This window comes from Danio rerio, chromosome 14 (assembly GCF_052040795.2).
Source record: "Danio rerio strain M-AB ecotype USA chromosome 14, GRCz13ab, whole genome shotgun sequence".
Lineage (NCBI taxonomy): Eukaryota > Metazoa > Chordata > Actinopteri > Cypriniformes > Danionidae > Danio > Danio rerio.
In genome coordinates, this window is record NC_141034.1 from 58,360,001 (window position 1) to 58,380,000 (window position 20,000).

The window sequence follows — 20,000 nt, forward strand, 5'->3', positions numbered from 1 at the left end:
AAATTCACATCTTCTAGTCCAGTTACCCAACTGAAAATGACAAATCAGAACACTCCAGCTTTAAATAGGAGAATTAACAAAACTCTGCTAACGGTCTAATCTGATTCTATTCATTATGCTAAGCTAAGCTAAAAGTGACCCGCCAGAACAAGAGATCAGCTGAACGGGTTTAATAGTGTGTTATTATCCGCTGGATTAGTGATCTTGCTAGCGGTCAGATGAAGCGATGTGTGTATCATCAGTCCAGTACGGTGGCTCTACTGTACTCCTCAGTGATTGGCTGATTAGGGTTAGGGTTTCCAATCAGAGCTGCTCATTTATCTGCTGACATTATCCATCACACACACACACACACACACACACAGAGGTGATGTACAGTAGTCCACGTCTATAGTGGATCAAACCCCTCAGTGAAGTGTTCATAAACTATTAAAGCTGCTGTTGTCTCTGGACAGTTTGGATCAGCTGTGTTTTCCTCTTCAAGTGTTCAAGACTATACTGTATATCTAGAAGAGTCCAGCAGCTCCCTGTCAGATCACGTGTCCAGCAGTTCTGGATTAATGTAGCTCCAGTAGTGTTGCTGAGCGCTGCTCATTATGTATTTGTGTTGGTTTACAGTTCCCCTGAGCTGCACACACTGCTGTCACTGATAGGTGGCACTGCTGAGGCCTGTGTTTGATCAGTCAGTGAAGCTCAGGTGTTGTCAGTGGATTATTCAGCAACAGGGATGCTCATTTCCGTTAATTTTACCAAGCGACATCATCACTGGTTAACCGAATATTAACCGCTAACAGATGAATATTGCATTATTATTCATTAAATAAATACCAGACGGTCTGTTCTGTGTCTGACACATGTCGGTGTGACGTATGCTGCTGCAGGAATATATGCTGACCGCCTGCTGCTGATGAGGGTTATTCTCTCGCTGGTCATGATGAGGGTGTGCAGTGAGGGTTGGGGCGCGTCACACCTAGAGCTGTGTTTGGGAACCTGTGCTGTTTCCCCAGTTAGCGCTGTTTGTTTGACATGTGTGAATCCAGCAATCGAGCTCTGATCCACACCAAGACCATCAGTCTGAGACGGCCTGAGTGAGGAGGTCTCGGCTCGAATGAAACAGAAATGCAGCGATTATAATGAGAAAGCAGTACTAACTAACAGACCAGCCCAGTGCACAGTGCATTATGGGTATGTAGTAGACACAGCTATATGAAGAGAGAATGAGCAGCAGGGCGAGACGTCATCATTCCTCCTGCTAAATGTGTGTTTCATGTGGAATATGATGTGAAAGCATGCTGATCTGTAAACCAGAGCGCTTTATTAGTGTTAGCAACACTGACTGAACTGCAGACTCTGTCCATCTGATATTTCTCTCTATAATGTAAAGCCTATAATGCATAATAATAATAATATATAATAATAATAATAATAATAATAATAATAATAATAATAATAATATATAATAATAACAATATATAATAATAATATATATAATAATATATAATAATAATAATATATTATAATAATAATAATAATAATAATATATAATAATAATAATAATAATATATAATAATATATAATAATAATAATATATAATAGTAATATATAATAATAATAATAATATATAATAATATATAATAATAGTAATATATATAATAATATATAATAATAATATATAATACTAATATATAATAATAATAATATATAATAATAATATATAATAATAATAATATATAATAATAATATATAATAATAATAATAATAATAATAATTCTCTCGTATCTAGACCTTTACATTTTTCGCATCTGTAGCTCTGTCATCAGGACTGAGTGATTGACAGCTGATATTAACCAATCCATTCGCGTTCTGTTCTAGTGCAGTGGGCCAATCAGAAGAGCTTGAAGGTGGGACAAGCATTGCAGGTTTTGTTAAATGCGTGAATGCCTCCTAAATCCATGCATATGGTGAACATTTTGTTGTGAAAACTGATTGACCATTGAATTATTATTAATATTATTATTATTACTACTACAACTATTATGATTATTATTATTATTACTACAACTATTATTATTATTATTATTATTAATAATAATAATAACAATATTAAAATTAATAATATTATTATTGATAATAATAGTTGTAGTAATAATAATAATAATAATAATAATAAAAATAATATTAATAATAATAATATTAGTAACATTACTATTAATAATGATATTGATAATAATAATAATAATATTATTATTAACATTATTAATATTATTATTATTAATATTAATAATCATAATTGTAATAATGATAATAAAAAAAATAATAGTAGTAATAATAATATTAACAATAATAATAACAACAATAATAATTATATTATTATTATTATTAATATTATTATTATTAATAATAATAATAACATTCATAATAATAATAATAATAATAATAATCATAGTAATAATAACATTCATAATAATAATAATAATAATAATAACATTCATAATAATAATAATAATAATAATAATAATAATGCCATAATTATAATAATTCCTTGTATTTTTAATATGCTTTTCTGGACACTCAAAGCGCTTTACACATGTTTTGGGGAATCTCCTCATCCAGCTCCAGTGGGCAGCATTCACCAACACCACTGCCCGCAGCAGCCTCGCTCTCCCATCCTGACTCTGAGCACACTCAGTCATGTGCGAGTAGCAGAGAGCTAGCTGCCGCATCTCTATCCCACGGCTCTGTGTGGGAAACTCTCACCTCTGATTTATACGTGCTGAAGGTGTCTGTGTGTGTCAGCATTGAAGAGTGGAGTGCAGTGCTTCACTAATCATGTCTTATTGCTCATCATCATGAATACAAACAAACACACTGAACAACAAACCCTGACCAGTGACGGGAGAGATTACTGGCTCATGCTGTGTTGTGCTCCGGTCAGCAGCTCTGCTGTGTGAAAGTGAAGCGCAGCGAGAACAGAGAGCGACACTGGAGCAGCCGCAATCCTGTTCCCATCTACAGGTGTGAAGCAGACTTACAGTGAGCCGTCCGCTGGATTCAGACACAGAGCGAGGTCAACATGTCAAGATAAAGCCGAGATGTTCATGAGGAGACCTTCATCATCACTCTAGATATCACCGCTGAGGTGTGCTGCTCTGCTGTCTGATCATCACATTTGCTGGAGTGTCTGCACATGTTACTGAGGCGTTTATTCAGACTCCTGTATTCCCTCTGCCTCCTCTCAGATATTACACTTTCACATTATTCTTATCTTCATCAAAGGTTTATTTATTTCACTTTGGCTGGAATAAGCACAGCTTCTACATAATGCAAACTGATTATTATTATTAACCGGCCACAGAAATGCTGTATTCAGTGTCCACAGATGAAGAGCTCAGCTTTACTCTGCTCTGGGGAATGCTGACAGATTCTCTGAGCTTCCTTATCCACGATCTCCTGTGTGTGTGCGTGCGTGCTTGCATGTGTGTGTGTGTGTGTGTGGTCTTTACCTCTGTAGGTTTAATGATTAGAGCATGACAGAGCATGCAGACCGCGCTCAAAGTCTCCAGCAAACATGTTGTTCGCTTGTATGTTTACAGAGTTTCTCCCCACAGCGACACACACACACACACACACACACACACACACACACACACACCAGTGTTGTCATGATACTGGAATTGGATGCTGAAATTTGAAAAACGTCTCATGAACATTTGAGTGCTGTTGAGTGTGTTCTTGAACAGTGCTGATTGGCTGTTGTGTTCACCTGCTCAACAGAAATGACTGTGATTGGCCGTGAAGGTCATCAGCTCATCAGCACTGAGTGTGACACAGATACAGGCACACTGCAGTGTTTAAGAGTGCGTTCACACCTGTGGACTGATTCTCTTGTTCTGAAACAGTGACAGAGCTGTTCTGTGCTCTCGGTGCGCTTCGCTTTCACACGGCAAAGTTTCAAAACGGAGCAAAAGAGCTAAAACAAGTCTCGTACGAGTAAACGCTCCTCACATCAGAGTTTCAGGGTTTATTCCCGCTCTGCTGTCAGGCGTCCTTATTTTAATAAATGGCGGTGAGCAATCAGACATTATAAGCAGAAAGCTTTCGTTATGAATGGTGACATCCTCAGACACAGACGTCGTCAGCAGAGGTAAAGCAGAGGGAAGACTCTCTCATGCACAGCGCTTGGCTAGACTGCAGGTCGCTCAATGTTCCTGACAGATAAACAGCTCTGGGTAATAGTTCAGCATGCTTTCACTTTCATATCTAACATGAGACGCTCATATACCGGTAGGAATGATGACCTCCCGCTCTACTCATCACTCTCTTCATATCGCCGTATGCCTGTGACATATCCATGATACACTGTGATATAGCCGGGCTCGGCTCGTTTCGCTTTCTCACTACAATCGATCCGCTCCAGAGTTTGTTTCAATAAGGCGAGTCCACCTCATTCAGGCCATCTCGGACAGATTGATTTGGCGTGGATCTGAGCGTGATTGGTGGATTCACATATGCCAAACGCACCGCGCTAACTGGGCAAACGAGACCGGTTCCCAAACAAAAGTGTAGGTGTGAAAGCAGCCTAAAGCCGCGACTCCTCAGCGGATCTCTCGATGTCGGCTTATAAACAAACCAGCTGATGGACATGACTTTAAGATGCTTCAGTGTTCCAGCGTCTGTGTTACACTCAGTGAACAGCGGTGAGTTCAGGATACTGATGACCTTCACAGCCAATCACGGTCATCTCTGTTAAGCATGTGAACACATTGGCCAATCAGCGCTGTTTAAGAACACACTCACCAGCGCTCAAATGTTAGCAGGACATTTTAAAGTTTCAATATCGACTGGTACCAAATTCCAGTATCATGATAACCCTAACACACACACACACACACACACACACACACACACACACACACACACTGTACGCGCATACTGTGTTATATGTGTGTGTTTAGGGCTTCAAAACAATTATCAATTGAAGTCAAAATTATTAGCATTAGAATTTTTTTTTTTTATAAATATTTCCCAATTGTCTGGAGAAAGGCTTATTTGTTTTATTTTAGCTAGAAGAAAAGCAGGTTTAAATATTTTGAAACCCTTTTTAAGGTCAATATTATTAGCCCCGTTAAGCAATATATATTTGATGGTCTGCAGAAGAAACTACTGATATACTATGACCTGCTTCATTACCCTAATTAAGCCTTTGAATCGCACTTTAAAAATTAAAGAAAAATATCATGTACTGTCATCATAGCAAAGATAAAAGAAATCAGTAATCAGAAATGAGATGTCAAGACTGTTACGTTCAGAAATAAGTTGAGGAAAATCTTCTTTCCATGAAACAGAAATTGGGGGGAAAGTGCTGCTAATATTCAGGAGGGCTGATAATTCTGACTTCAACAGTATACACACAGTTATTTTCCACCCTGGAAAGGTAAGAGAAATAAATACAATAGAATAAAAATATGAAACAAACTGAGCTTTAAGCATCTGCACTGTCAGAAACACACTTGAGCTCCAGCAGTCCTTCAGTCCAGAGCAGAGAGGCGTGATCTCCTTCTGCTCGATTAATGATGAAACAGGCGGCAGCAGGAACATCGCGCGCTGTCTCTTTAATGGTTTCTCTCTCACGTGTCTTGATTCTCATCTTGTTTGTTTATTACACAAATGAAGGTTAATATGAATAATCACTAAACACCGCATTTTCACACCTATTTGACCATTAAAGCGCTCACGTTAAGATGACTTTAGATGTGTGCGCTCCTCTGCTCGTCTCAGTGTGTGAATGAGAGCGAATGCTGACCGGCCTCACACACACACACACACACACACACACAAACACAAACACACACACACACACACACACACACGGTCTTTCATGCTTTTAAGAGCAACAAATGTGTAGGCTACAGCTGGAAAGGGAGCGTTATATGATGCAATAATCGTTTATCTCCATTAATGCTTTTTCAGAATCGTTTGAAGCCAAAATCGAAATCGAAATCGGATTTTTGATTAAATTCACAGCCCTATGATGTGTGTGTGTGTGTGTGTGTGTGTGTGTTTCGGCAGTGATGTTGTTTTAATGATTGTGTGTGTGTGTGTGTGTGTGTGTGTGTGTGTGTGTGTGTTTCAGCAGTGATGTTGTCTAATTGATGATGTGTGTGTGTGTGTATCGGCAGTGATGTTGTTTTAATGATTGTGTGTGTGTGTGTGTGTGTGTTTGTGTGTGTGTGTGTGTGTGTTTCAGCAGTGATGTTGTCTAATTGATGATGTGTGTGTGTGTGTGTATCGGCAGTAATGTTTTGTTGATGATGTGTGTGTGTTTCGGCAGTGATGTTGGGTTGATGATGTGTGTGTGTGTGTGTTTCGGCAGTGATGTTGCGTTAACAATGATGTGTGTGTGTGTGTGTTTCAGCAGTGATGTTGTGTTAATGATGATGTGTGTGTGTTTCAGCAGTGATGTTGTGTTAATGATGATGTGTGTGTTTCGGCAGTGATGTGTGAATGATGATGTGTGTGTGTGTGTTTCAGCAGTTATGTTGTGTTAATGATGATGTGTGTGTGTTTCAGCAGTGATGTTGTCTAAATGATGATGTGTGTGTGTGTGTTTCGGCAGTGATGTTGCGTTAACGATGTGTGTGTGTGTGTTTCAGCAGTGATGTTATCTCAACGATGTGTGTGTGTGTGTGTGTTTCGGCAGTGATGTTGTTTTAATGATTGTGTGTGTGTGTGTGTGTGTGTGTTTCAGCAGTGATGTTGTCTAATTGATGATGTGTGTGTGTGTATCGGCAGTAATGTTGTGTTGATGATGTGTGTGTGTTTCGGCAGTGATGTTGTGTTAATGATGATGATGTGTGTGTTTCGGCAGTGATGTGTTAATGATGATGTGTGTGTGTGTGTTTCAGCAGTTATGTTGTGTTGATGATGTGTGTGTGTGTGTGTGTGTGTGTTTCAGCAGTGATGTTATCTATATGATGTGTGTGTGTGTGTGTTTCAGCAGTGATGTTATCTAAATGATGTGTGTGTGTGTGTGTGTGTGTGTGTGTGTTTCGGCAGTGATGTTGCGTTAACGATGTGTGTGTGTGTGTGTGTTTCAGCAGTGATGTTATCTAAATGATGATGTGTGTGTGTGTGTTTCGGCAGTGATGTTGTTTTAATGATTGTGTGTGTGTGTGTGTGTATTTCAGCAGTGATGTTGTGTTAATGATGATGTGTGTGTGTGTGTGTGTGTGTGTTTCAGCAGTGATGTTGTCTAATTGATGATGTGTGTGTGTGTATCGGCAGTAATGTTGTGTTGATGATGTGTGTGTGTTTCGGCAGTGATGTGTTAATGATGATGTGTGTGTGTGTGTGTGTATCGGCAGTAATGTTGTGTTGATGATGTGTGTGTGTTTCGGCAGTGATGTGTTAATGATGATGTGTGTGTGTGTGTTTCGGCAGTGATGTTGTGTTAATGATGATGTGTGTGTGTTTGTGTGTTTCAGCAGTGATGTTATCTAAATGATGTGTGTGTGTGTGTTTCGGCAGTGATGTTGCGTTAACGATGTGTGTGTATGTGTGTGTGTTTCAGCAGTGATGTTATATAAATGATGATGTGTGTGTGTGTTTCGGCAGTGATGTTGCGTTAACAATGATGTGTGTTTCAGCAGCGATGTTGCGTTAACAATGATGTGTGTGTGTGTTTCAGCAGTGATGTTGCGTTAACAATGATGTGTGTTTCAGCAGTGATGTTGTCTAAATGATGATGTGTGTGTGTGTGTTTTGGCAGTGATGTTGTGTTAATGATGATGATGTGTGTGTGTGTTTCAGCAGTGATGTTGTGTTAATGATGATGTGTGTGTGTGTTTCGGCAGTGATGTTGTGTTAATGATGATGATGTGTGTGTGTTTCAGCAGTGATGTTGTCTAAATGATGATGTGTGTGTGTGTTTCGGCAGTGATGTTGTGTTAATGATGATGTGTGTGTGTGTGTGTGTGTGTGTGTGTGTGTTTCAGCAGTGATGTTGCGTTAACGATATGTGTGTGTGTGTTTCAGCAGTGAAGTTATCTCAACGATGTGTGTGTGTGTGTTTCGGCAGTGATGTTGTTTTAATGATTGTGTGTGTGTGTGTGTGTGTGTGTGTGTTTCAGCACTGATGTTGTCTAATTGATGATGTGTGTGTGTGTGTATCGGCAGTAATGTTGTGTTGATGATGTGTGTGTGTTTCAGCAGTGATGTTGTCTAAATGATGATATGTGTGTGTATTTCGGCAGTGATGTTACGTTATTGATGGTGTGTGTGTGTGTTTCGGCAGTGATGTTGTATTGGTGTTGTGCGTGTGTTTCAGCAGTGATGTTGTCTAAATGATGATGTGTGTGTGTGTTTCGGCAGTGATGTTGTGTTGATGATGATGTGTGTGTGTTTCAGCAGTGATGTTGTGCTAATGATGATGATGTGTGTGTGTTTCAGCAGTGATGTTGTGTTGATGATGATGTGTGTGTGTTTCAGCAGTGATGTTGTGCTAATGATGTGTGTGTGTGTGTTTCAGCAGTGATGTTGTGTTGATGATGATGTGTGTGTGTTTCAGCAGTGATGTTGTTTTAATGATGATGATGTGTGTGTGTGTGTTTCGGCAGTGATGTTGTTTTAATGATTGTGTGTGTGTGTGTGTGTATTTCAGCAGTGATGTTGTGTTAATGATGATGATGTGTGTGTGTGTGTGTGTGTTTCAGCAGTGATGTTGTCTAATTGATGATGTGTGTGTGTGTATCGGCAGTAATGTTGTGTTGATGATGTGTGTGTGTTTCGGCAGTGATGTGTTGATGTGTGTGTGTGTGTTTGTGTTTCAGCAGTGATGTTGTGTTAATGATGATGATGTGTGTGTGTGTGTGTGTTTCAGCAGTGATGTTGTCTAATTGATGATGTGTGTGTGTGTATCGGCAGTAATGTTGTGTTGATGATGTGTGTGTGTTTCGGCAGTGATGTGTTAATGATGTGTGTGTGTGTGTTTGTGTTTCAGCAGTGATGTTGTGTTAATGATGATGATGTGTGTGTGTGTGTTTCAGCAGTGATGTTATCTAAATGATGTGTGTGTGTGTGTGTGTTTCGGCAGTGATGTTGCGTTAACGATGTGTGTGTGTGTGTGTGTGTGTGTTTCAGCAGTGATGTTATATAAATGATGATGTGTGTGTGTGTGTGTGTGTTTCGGCAGTGATGTTGCGTTAACAATGATGTGTGTGTGTGTTTCGGCAGTGATGTTGTGTTAATGATGATGATGTGTGTGTGTGTTTCGGCAGTGATGTTGTATTGGTGTTGTGCGTGTGTTTCAGCAGTGATGTTGTCTAAATGATGATGTGTGTGTGTGTGTTTCGGCAGTGATGTTGCGTTAACAATGATGATGTGTGTGTGTTTCAGCAGTGATGTCTAAATGATGATGTGTGTGTGTGTGTTTCAGCAGTGATGTTGTGTTAATGATGTGTGTGTGTGTGTGTGTGTGTTTTGGCAGTGATGTTTGGTGTGACACAACGCTTACTCACGTGTGCCTTTAACGCACCCTTTTGTGCTTCTTAAGGGCGTCAGCGGATGCGCCGCTCAGAGCCGTGGCACGGCGCGCACATGACTTTAAAATGAAACTATTCAGATGGCGCTCTGTGGCACGGCAGATATATAAACAGTCATGAGCCGTGGGTGCACGCCGCGGACAGCCGCTGACTTGCGAATTCATGTCGCTGTACGTCGCTGAGCGGCACTTCTGGTGCGCGACCTGCTATACGTTCTTGTTGCAGCACCGAAATTCATATGCTGATTTGATCCTGTACATACCGGTTCCAAAGGTACCGGTACCACAATAGCATCGGGTTTCGGTACCCAACCCTACAGTGATGTTGCAGTAATGATGTGTGTGTGTGTGTTTCAGCAGTGATGTTGTGTTAATGATGTGTGTGTGTGTGTTTTACCAGTGATGTTGCGTTAATGATGATGTGTGTGTGTGTGTTTCAGCAGTGATGTTGCGTTAATGATGATGTGTGTGTGTGTGTTTTTCAGCAGTGATGTTGTGTTAATGATGTGTGTGTGTGTTTCACCAGTGATGTTGCGTTAATGATGATGTGTGTGTGTGTTTCAGCAGTGATGTTGCGTTAATGATGTGTGTGTGCGTGTGTTTCAGCAGTGATGTTGCGTTAATGATGTGTGTGTGTGTGTGTTTCAGCAGTGATGTTGCGTTAATGATGGTGTGTGTGTGTGTTTCAGCAGTGATGTTGCGTTAATGATGGTGTGTGTGTGTGTGTTTTTCAGCAGTGATGTTGCGTTAATGATGGTGTGTGTGTGTGTGTGTGTTTCAGCAGTGATGTTGCGTTAATGATGTGTGTGTGTGTGTGTGTGTGTGTGTTTGTGTTTCAGCTGTGCAGCGGACTGCAGGATGCCCAGTTAACATCAGTTGTGTGTGTAGAAGAGCTCCCGCACTGGACAGATGGCGGCGACAGCGGTAAATGCATCACTTCCTGTCTGCATGACTCCGCCTCTTCCTTTAGTGATTATTCTGATCTTAATGCAGATGCTGATCTGGTGATTATTTACTAAACGTGCGCGCGTGTGAGCATACACACACTAGGGATGCTGACATTTGGTCTCATTTTAAAGAAAACCTTTTGATTTTCATAAAACACTACTGAAAGTGTTTATAATATCTGCATATGTCGTCTGTGTTATAATAAACACCTAAGAAAAGAGGCACTTTTTTATTTTTTTTACAAACTCAAATGTGAAAGTGTCTCTTTCAGGTTCTGTGTGGTCTAGTGTGCTGTAAGTAATGTTGGTGGTTCCTGCACATGTCTGTCATCACAGGAGAACAGAAAACTGCCTCCACCATAATCTATGCAGAAGTTCTTGTGTTCCCACTGATGAGAGGTGCTGTACAAGCCACAGGAGCGATCATTGTGTTCATATTTCACTATTCTTTTGTGTGATCAAACATAATTCAGTGTGTTTGGAGCACATCAGACATATAAAAGCATTACTTATGAACATCAGCTCAAAAACAGAGGAGAATGGCCCTGAAGCGCACAGCATAAGGTGAGAGATGAGCTGTCTGTGGTATCTGGGGCTGCTTATTGATCATGAATGTATTGTGTTCACTTCTGCATCATGGACACACCGCGATTCATTCAGCAACTGTTTGATATGTGAATATAATTCAGCAAAATGAGCGTTAGAACCGTATGAGCACCGGCAAGAGCTTTCATTTGAGCTATAACTTGTATATGTGTCATATGAAAAATATGAAAATAAACCAATGATCAACACCCGGCTCGGGGATCCAAAATACTGTGTGTTTAAGTGTAAATAACTTTCGTACAGTAGAATAAACAAAGTGATGCAGATATGTGCAGAAAATAAAGATTCTACACTCTTAAACAACACCACTTACAGGGGTCTGGTGCAACGCTGGCCCTTTAAATCTGTACCGGTACCGGGCCCGCAGAGTTTAACTGGTTAACTAATACCAATAATCAGTTACAAACACACCCTTTCTGTTAACGGTTAATCGATTATGAGCATCTCTACACACACACACACACACACACACACACACACACACACACACACACACACACACACACACACACACACACACACACACACACACACACACACACACACATAAAATCTGCGCTGAAGTGTGTGTTTCAGCAAGTGTACCTGCAGTGTGTTCTGATGCGTTTAGGGATGATGTGTGTGTGTGTGCAATGTTGATATATTGACTCTTAATGCTTATAGAAAGTGTGTGTGTGTGTGTGTGTGTGTGTGTGTGCGCACTGCAGAACCCGGAGATGCTGACCCGGAAGATCAAACTGTGGGACATCAACGCCCACATCACCTGCAGACTGTGTGAGGGGTACCTGATCGACGCCACCACTGTCACTGAGTGCTTACACACATGTGAGTCACACACACACACACACACACACACACACACACACGCGCGCTGCTGCTGGCCTAAAGGGTGGTCTAAGTGTGTTTAAACATGCGCTTATTCATCAATCTGTGTAAATCTGCATATAAACACTCATAATTACACCGGAATATTCAATATTTACATTATGAAGTAACAGTTGACATGAAACACACAGACAGGGTGTGTACAGCAGACATGTCAAACACTGACTACAGCAGGGGTGCTCAACCCCGTTCCTGGAGAAACACCTTCCTGCAGATTTCAGGTGCAGCCCATATCAAACACACCTGAACCAATTAATTAGGACCTGAACACCAGGTGATCATCAGGCAGGTGTGTTTGATATGTGCTGCAACTGAAATCTGCAGGAAGGTGTTTCTCCAGGAACAGGGTTGAGCACCCCTGAACTACAGGAATAAGCCCTGTGTGTAGCTGTAGAGCGGGCCGGTGCTCAGTGCTGCCCCCTGTGTCTGTGTCTGTGTCAGTGCAGCTGCTGCTGCGTCTGGAGCTCTGCTGGATCAGAACACAGGACACAACAGATGAAGCAGATGTGTGTGAGTCGTGCTGAAGGTAAACATTAGCCTCACTCAGCCAGACTGTGGTGTTCTCCAGAGTCCGGGACTGGGCATGGGCCGGTGTAAGACTCTAACCGTAGATTAGTCTCATCACTGCTCTAACATCAGCTCTGGGTTTTGGAGCACGATATCCTCTATTGTGAGGAACATGATGATGATGTGGAGCAGTGAACACGTCAGGCTGAGTGGCTCAGGTGAGTGCTGCACTGCTGCTGTCTTCAGTCGTGTCAGACACATACTCATCTCTTCACTATTTAAAGCCGCATCTGCTGTGCTGGACACACTGCTGTCATTAACAGAGAATCAAATAATCTGACACATCACAGCAACAGTCTAACAGAGAATATCTGCAGTTTTAAAACCTGGACTTGTGCAAAGCACACCATACCTTGAACACGGTTATCAGCCCATGCCTGTCATGGACAGCAGCTCCCGACCGTGCCGCCTCCTGCCCTGCGCTGCTGCTGTCTTCTGTCGGGGTTATAGCTGCAGTCTGCATCAGGTATAATCATGTGCTGCAGACGCAAGCAGCAGTGGGCCGGGCCGCGAGTAGCGTACACACACACACACACACAGAATAAAGTTACGTCACGTGTGTTTTGCGTCACACACATCAATAGATGATCAGTATGTCTTATTCACACTCAAGTCACGCTAATGTCTCTCAGTACATGTTCAGACTTGTTTTGACCTCCTGAGATGCTCCTCCTCTGGAGTTAGGGTTAGGATTGCTCACACAATCTGCACACACACATGCACACACATTGTCTGAGTGTGTTTTTGTGTGTTGAACACTAGAGGGCGCCGCTGTGCTGCTGATGAACTGATGCTCGGAGTGAATCACGAGTCGAGACTGTTCAGTTAACTGATGAGCGACTCCTTTATGGAGAGATTAACACCAGAGCTGCTCTAATGACTGTGTGTGTTTGTGTGTTTGTGTGTGTTTGTGTGTTTGTGTGTGTGTGTGTGTGTGTGTGTGTGTGTGTTCAGTTTGCAGGAGCTGTTTGGTCAAGTACCTGGAGGAGAACAACACCTGTCCCACATGCAGGATCGTCATTCACCAGAGTCACCCGCTGCAGTACATCGGGTCAGTTCACCACCACATCCCTCTGTGTGTGTGTGTGTGTGTGTGTGTGTGTGTGTGTTTGAGAGAGAGAGAACTGTAAAGCTCAGAGACACCAGCAGGGGTCAGTCCAGACTTGTCTCTCTCTCCTGTCTCCATATATGCCATATATATATATATATGGCAGTGTGTGTGTGTGTGTGTATATGTATAAGTATGTATGTGTGTATGTGTGTGTGTGTGTGTGTGTGTGTGTGTGTGTTCATACATGTGTGATGTATAAATATATGTGTGTCTATATCTGTGTGTGCATGTGTGTTATTTATAATACATAAGTGTGTGTTTGTGTGTTGCGTGTCATGCATCCTCCTGGGTGTGTGTGTGTGTGTGTGTCCTCCAGCTCTCTGAAGGAGGGTGAATTATTGATGTTCTTCATAGCAGAGCGTCATCTACAGCTAAAGGAACCACACACACACACACTTACACACACACTTACACACACACACACACACACACACACACACTGGTGTTTCTTCATCTCTGTGTTTCCTCTCTCCATCCTCTTGGTGGCGCTGTCGTAAAACACTGGGTTTATAGGATCACGTCATAGAAAACACACACACACACACACACACACACACACGCTTCAGGGAAGAAATAGTCAGTGATGTTTATCAGTGGTGCAGCATCATCATCATCTTCATCACTGTGGTCTTCATCATCCTCCAGAGTCACTCTGATAGGAGGAGCTGATCAGCAGCACATCTTCCTCATCTTCCTCATCAGTGCTGGAAACTCATGTATGATGGAAACTGCCATACATACAGCTGGAGTATTGTGTGTGTGTGTGTGCGTGTGTGTGTGTGTGTGTGTGTGTGTGTGTGTGTGTGTGTGTGTGTGTGTGTGTGTGTGCGTGTGTGTGTGTGTGTGTGTGTGTGTGTGTGCGGGCCGGATGCTAGCTCCTCCATAATTGCCGTTTAGCCTCATTGCTTGCAGCCACACTGATGAGAAATAATTTCCAAGCACATGAAATATTCAGCATCATCCAGTGTGTGTGTGTGTGTGTGTGTGTGTGTGTGTGTGTGTGTGTGTGTGTGTGTTTGTAGTGATAAAACACTCCCTGATGGAGAGAAACACCGCAGTGGGTCACTAGATGAGCGGGTCAGTAGTGTGGGTCAGTAGTGTGGGTCAGTAGTGTGGGTCAGTAGAGGAGAGTAGGTCAGTAGTGTGGGTCAGTAGTGTGGGTCAGTAGTGTGGGTCAGTAGAGGAGAGTAGGTCAGTAGTGTGGGTCAGTAGAGGAGAGTAGGTCAGTAGTGCGGGTCAGAAGAGGAGAGTAGGTCAGTAGTGTGGGTCAGTAGAGGAGAGTAGGTCAGTAGTGTGGGTCAGTAGTGTAGGTCAGTAGTGTGGGTCAGTAGTGTAGGTCAGTAGTGTGGGTCAGTAGTGTAGGTCAGTAGTGTGGGTCAGTAGAGGAGAGTAGGTCAGTAGTGTGGGTCAGTAGAGGAGAGTAGGTCAGTAGTGTGGGTCAGTAGAGGAGAGTAGGTCAGTAGTGTGGGTCAGTAGTGTAGGTCAGTAGTGTGGGTCAGTAGAGGAAAGTAGGTCAGTAGTGTGGGTCAGTAGAGGAGAGTAGGTCAGTAGTGTGGGTCAGTAGAGGAGAGTAGGTCAGTAGTGTAGGTCAGTAGTGTAGGTCAGTAGTGTGGGTCAGTAGAGGAGAGTAGGTCAGTAGTGTGGGTCAGTAGAGGAAAGTAGGTCAGTAGTGTGGGTCAGTAGAGGAGAGTAGGTCAGTAGTGTGGGTCAGTAGAGGAAAGTAGGTCAGTAGTGTGGGTCAGTAGAGGAGAGTAGGTCAGTAGTGTGGGTCAGTAGTGTAGGTCAGTAGTGTGGGTCAGTAGTGTAGGTCAGTAGTGTGGGTCAGTAGAGGAGAGTAGGTCAGTAGTGTGGGTCAGTAGAGGAGAGTAGGTCAGTACAGGAGTTTAGGTCATAGTGTAGGTCAGTAGAGTGGGTCAGTAGTGTGGGTCAGTAGAGGAGTGTAGGTCAGTAATGTAGGTCAGTAGTGTGGGTAAGTAGAGGAGTGTAGGTCAGTAGTGTGGGTCAGTAATGTGGGTAAGTAGAGGAGTGTAGGTCAGTAGTGTGGGTCAGTAGTGTAGGTCAGTAGAGGAGTGTAGGTCATTAGAGGAGTGTAGGTCAGTAGTGTGGGTCAGTAGTGTGGGTAAGTAGAGGAGTGTAGGTCAGTAGTGTGGGTCAGTAGAGGAGTGTAGGTCAGTAGTGTAGGTCAGTAGTGTAGGTCAGTAGAGGAGTGTAGGTCATTAGAGGAGTGTAGGTCAGTAGTGTGGGTCAGTAGAGGAGTGTAGGTCAGTAGTGTAGGTCAGTAGAGGAGTGTAGGTCAGTAGTGTAGGTCAGTAGTGTAGGTCAGTAGAAGAGTGTAGGTCAGTAGTGTGGGTCAGTAGAGGAGTGTAGGTCAGTAGTGTGGGTCAGTAGTGTGGGTCAGTAGAGGAGAGTAGGTCAGTAGTGTGGGTCAGTAGTGTGGGTCAGTAGTGTGGGTCAGTAGAGGAGAGTAGGTCAGTAGTGTGGGTCAGTAGAGGAGAGTAGGTCAGTAGTGCGGGTCAGAAGAGGAGAGTAGGTCAGTAGTGTGGGTCAGTAGAGGAGAGTAGGTCAGTAGTGTGGGTCAGTAGTGTAGGTCAGTAGTGTGGGTCAGTAGTGTAGGTCAGTAGTGTGGGTCAGTAGTGTAGGTCAGTAGTGTGGGTCAGTAGAGGAGAGTAGGTCAGTAGTGTGGGTCAGTAGAGGAGAGTAGGTCAGTAGTGTGGGTCAGTAGAGGAGAGTAGGTCAGTAGTGTGGGTCAGTAGTGTAGGTCAGTAGTGTGGGTCAGTAGAGGAGAGTAGGTCAGTAGTGTGGGTCAGTAGAGGAGAGTAGGTCAGTAGTGTGGGTCAGTAGAGGAGAGTAGGTCAGTAGTGTAGGTCAGTAGTGTAGGTCAGTAGTGTGGGTCAGTAGAGGAGAGTAGGTCAGTAGTGTGGGTCAGTAGAGGAAAGTAGGTCAGTAGTGTGGGTCAGTAGAGGAGAGTAGGTCAGTAGTGTGGGTCAGTAGAGGAGAGTAGGTCAGTAGTGTGGGTCAGTAGAGGAAAGTAGGTCAGTAGTGTGGGTCAGTAGAGGAGAGTAGGTCAGTAGTGTGGGTCAGTAGTGTAGGTCAGTAGTGTGGGTCAGTAGTGTAGGTCAGTAGTGTGGGTCAGTAGAGGAGAGTAGGTCAGTAGTGTGGGTCAGTAGAGGAGAGTAGGTCAGTACAGGAGTTTAGGTCATAGTGTAGGTCAGTAGAGTGGGTCAGTAGTGTGGGTCAGTAGAGGAGTGTAGGTCAGTAATGTAGGTCAGTAGTGTGGGTAAGTAGAGGAGTGTAGGTCAGTAGTGTGGGTCAGTAATGTGGGTAAGTAGAGGAGTGTAGGTCAGTAGTGTGGGTCAGTAGTGTAGGTCAGTAGAGGAGTGTAGGTCATTAGAGGAGTGTAGGTCAGTAGTGTGGGTCAGTAGTGTGGGTAAGTAGAGGAGTGTAGGTCAGTAGTGTGGGTCAGTAGAGGAGTGTAGGTCAGTAGTGTAGGTCAGTAGTGTAGGTCAGTAGAGGAGTGTAGGTCATTAGAGGAGTGTAGGTCAGTAGTGTAGGTCAGTAGAGGAGTGTAGGTCAGTAGTGTAGGTCAGTAGTGTAGGTCAGTAGAAGAGTGTAGGTCAGTAGTGTGGGTCAGTAGAGGAGTGTAGGTCAGTAGTGTAGGTCAGTAGTGTAGGTCAGTAGAGGAGTGTGGGTCAGTAGAGGAGTGTGGGTCAGTAGTTTAGGTCAGTAGTGTAGGTCAGTAGAGGAGTGTAGGTCAGTAGTGTAGGTCAGTAGTGTGGGTCAGTAGAGGAGTGTAGATCAGTAGTGTGGGTAAGTAGAGGAGTGTAGGTCAGTAGAGGAGTGTGGGTCAGTAGAGGAGTGTAGGTCAGTAGTTTAGGTCAGTAGTGTAGGTCAGTATAAGAGAGTAGGTCAGTAGTGTGGGTCACTAGAGGAGCGGGTCAGTAGTGTGTGTCAGTAGAGGAGCGGGTCAGTAGTGTGTGTCAGTAGAGGAGCGGGTCAATAGTGTGGGTAAGTAGAGGAGTGTAGGTCAGTAGTGGGGGTCAGTAGAGGAGTGTAGGTCAGTAGTGTAGGTCAGTAGTGTGGGTCAGTAGAGGAGAGTAGATCAGTAGTGTGGGTCAGTAGAGTGGGTCAGTAGTGTGGGTAAGTAGAGGAGTGTAGGTCAGTAGAGGAGTGTGGGTCAGTAGAGGAGTGTAGGTCAGTAGTTTAGGTCAGTAGTGTAGGTCAGTATAAGAGAGTAGGTCAGTAGTGTGGGTCACTAGAGGAGCGGGTCAGTAGTGTGTGTCAGTAGAGGAGCGGGTCAGTAGTGTGTGTCAGTAGAGGAGCGGGTCAATAGTGTGGGTCAGTAGAGGAGTGTAGGTCAGTAGTGGGGGTCAGTAGAGGAGTGTAGGTCAGTAGTGTAGGTCAGTAGTGTGGGTCAGTAGAGGAGTGTAGATCAGTAGTGTGGGTCAGTAGAGTGGGTCAGTAGTGTGGGTAAGTAGAGGAGTGTGGGTCAGTAGAGGAGTGTAGGTCAGTAGTTTAGGTCAGTAGTGTAGGTCAGTATAAGAGAGTAGGTCAGTAGTGTGGGTCACTAGAGGAGCGGGTCAGTCGTGTGTGTCAGTAGAGGAGCGGGTCAGTAGTGTGTGTCAGTAGAGGAGCGGGTCAGTAGTGTGGGTCAGTAGAGGAGCGGGTCAGTAGTGTGTGTCAGTAGAGGAGTGTAGGTCAGTAGAGGAGTGTGGGTCAGTAGAGGAGTGTAGGTCAGTAGTTTAGGTCAGTAGTGTAGGTCAGTATAAGAGAGTAGGTCAGTAGTGTGGGTCACTAGAGGAGCGGGTCAGTAGTGTGTGTCAGTAGAGGAGTGTAGGTCAGTAGTGGGGGTCAGTAGAGGAGTGTAGGTCAGTAGTGTGGGTCAGTAGAGGAGTGTAGGTCAGTAGTTTAGGTCAGTAGTGTAGGTCAGTATAAGAGAGTAGGTCAGTAGTGTGGGTCACTAGAGGAGCGGGTCAGTAGTGTGGGTCAGTAGAGGAGTGTAGGTCAGTAGTGGGGGTCAGTAGAGGAGTGTAGGTCAGTAGTGGGGGTCAGTAGAGGAGTGTAGGTCAGTAGTGTGGGTCAGTAGCATAGTTTAGTGGAGCAGTGTGGGTCAGTAGTGTGATGGTGATGATGATGGTGATGAAGGCTCCAGTGTCAGTGTTCTCCTGTATTAGCCGTGTGCTTCTGTATTGTGGCTCTCGGGGGTTTTGTGTCCTGGAAACTGGTTCTGGCGCTCAGATGAGCATGTCAACACACGTTTAATAGGCTTTACCTCTGAGAGCTGCGCTGTTGGAGAACACACACACACACACACACACACACACACACACACACACACACACACACACACACACCAGGAGCAGCCATATGCTAATCAGCACTGCTGTTGTGCTAATGCTAGCTGTAATCTGCAGCTCTGTGTTGTGTAATGTAATGCATGTTTGATCCAGCAGAATAACCAGATTCCCTCTGTTCCCTCAGCCATGACCGGACCATGCAGGACATCGTCTACAAGCTGGTTCCAGGACTGCAGGAAGGTGTGTGTGTGTGTGTGTGTGTGTGTTGTGTTGTGTTTGAATAAAGGTCATGTGTATGTTTATAACTGCTCAGTGCAGCATTAGCTCATGTCTTCATCCCTCCACTAGAGGGCACTCTGCTGCTCCTGTAGGCCTGCATGTGTGGACCAGTAAATGAAGATCTGAGAGAGTTCTGCCCTGAAACACACCACACTACAGCAGGCCTGCCCAGACTCAGTGCTGGAGGGCCGCTGTCCTGCACAGTGTAGCTCCAGCGTCCCTCAGCACACCTGCCTGGAAGTTTCTAGAATATCAAGTGCTAGATCAGCTGCTGCAGGTGTGTTTGGTTGGGTTGGAACTAAACTCTGCAGCACAGCGACCCTCCAGCACTGAGTCTGGACACCGCTGCACTGGAGGACTCTCATGATCTGATCATCTACTGCAGACTGTGAGTGTGTTCTTCTGGACTGAACCTGTGGTGTTTCCTCATGTGTGTGTGCAGCGGAGATGAAGAAGCAGAGGGACTTCTATCAGAAGCTGGGGATGGAGGTTCCTGGAGACATTAAAGGAGAGCTGTGCAACATGAAAATCCACCCGGACTCTCAGCGCAATGGTACGTTCCACATCTCTGAGTGCTGCAGCTGGAACAGTCCATCTGTGCTGCTGGGGGAGTCTGGTGCTATTTCTCTTTTCACCTTCACTAAACATGTCCGTCACTTCTCTAATGAAGTCAATAACTAGAGATGAAGAGAGCCGGGATCTGCTGAAATGAAGGAGGTGTGTTGAAGCAGTGTCAGATAATGTGTAGAGTGAGCTTACTCATGGTGTCCCCC

General features: G+C 43.9%; 1 protein-coding gene across 2 annotated transcripts in view; it reads left to right on the forward strand.

Annotated features, from left to right (window-relative positions):
* Positions 1-20,000, forward strand: part of pcgf3 (polycomb group ring finger 3) — a 34,217-nt gene that overhangs the window by 7,593 nt on the left and 6,624 nt on the right. Inside the window, exons 1-7 of one of the 2 annotated variants that reach the window (XM_088651197.1) lie at positions 9,212-9,435; positions 9,485-9,897; positions 9,979-10,462; positions 11,799-11,916; positions 13,498-13,594; positions 19,133-19,188; positions 19,670-19,780. In XM_088651197.1, coding sequence (XP_088507323.1) covers positions 10,448-10,462; positions 11,799-11,916; positions 13,498-13,594; positions 19,133-19,188; positions 19,670-19,780 — 397 coding nt within the window. In that variant the 5' untranslated portion in view covers positions 9,212-9,435; positions 9,485-9,897; positions 9,979-10,447. Of the gene's footprint in view, positions 1-9,211; positions 9,436-9,484; positions 9,898-9,978; positions 10,463-11,798; positions 11,917-13,497; positions 13,595-19,132; positions 19,189-19,669; positions 19,781-20,000 lie in introns of those variants that run through there. The other variant, XM_087282144.1, reaches the window with a different exon arrangement.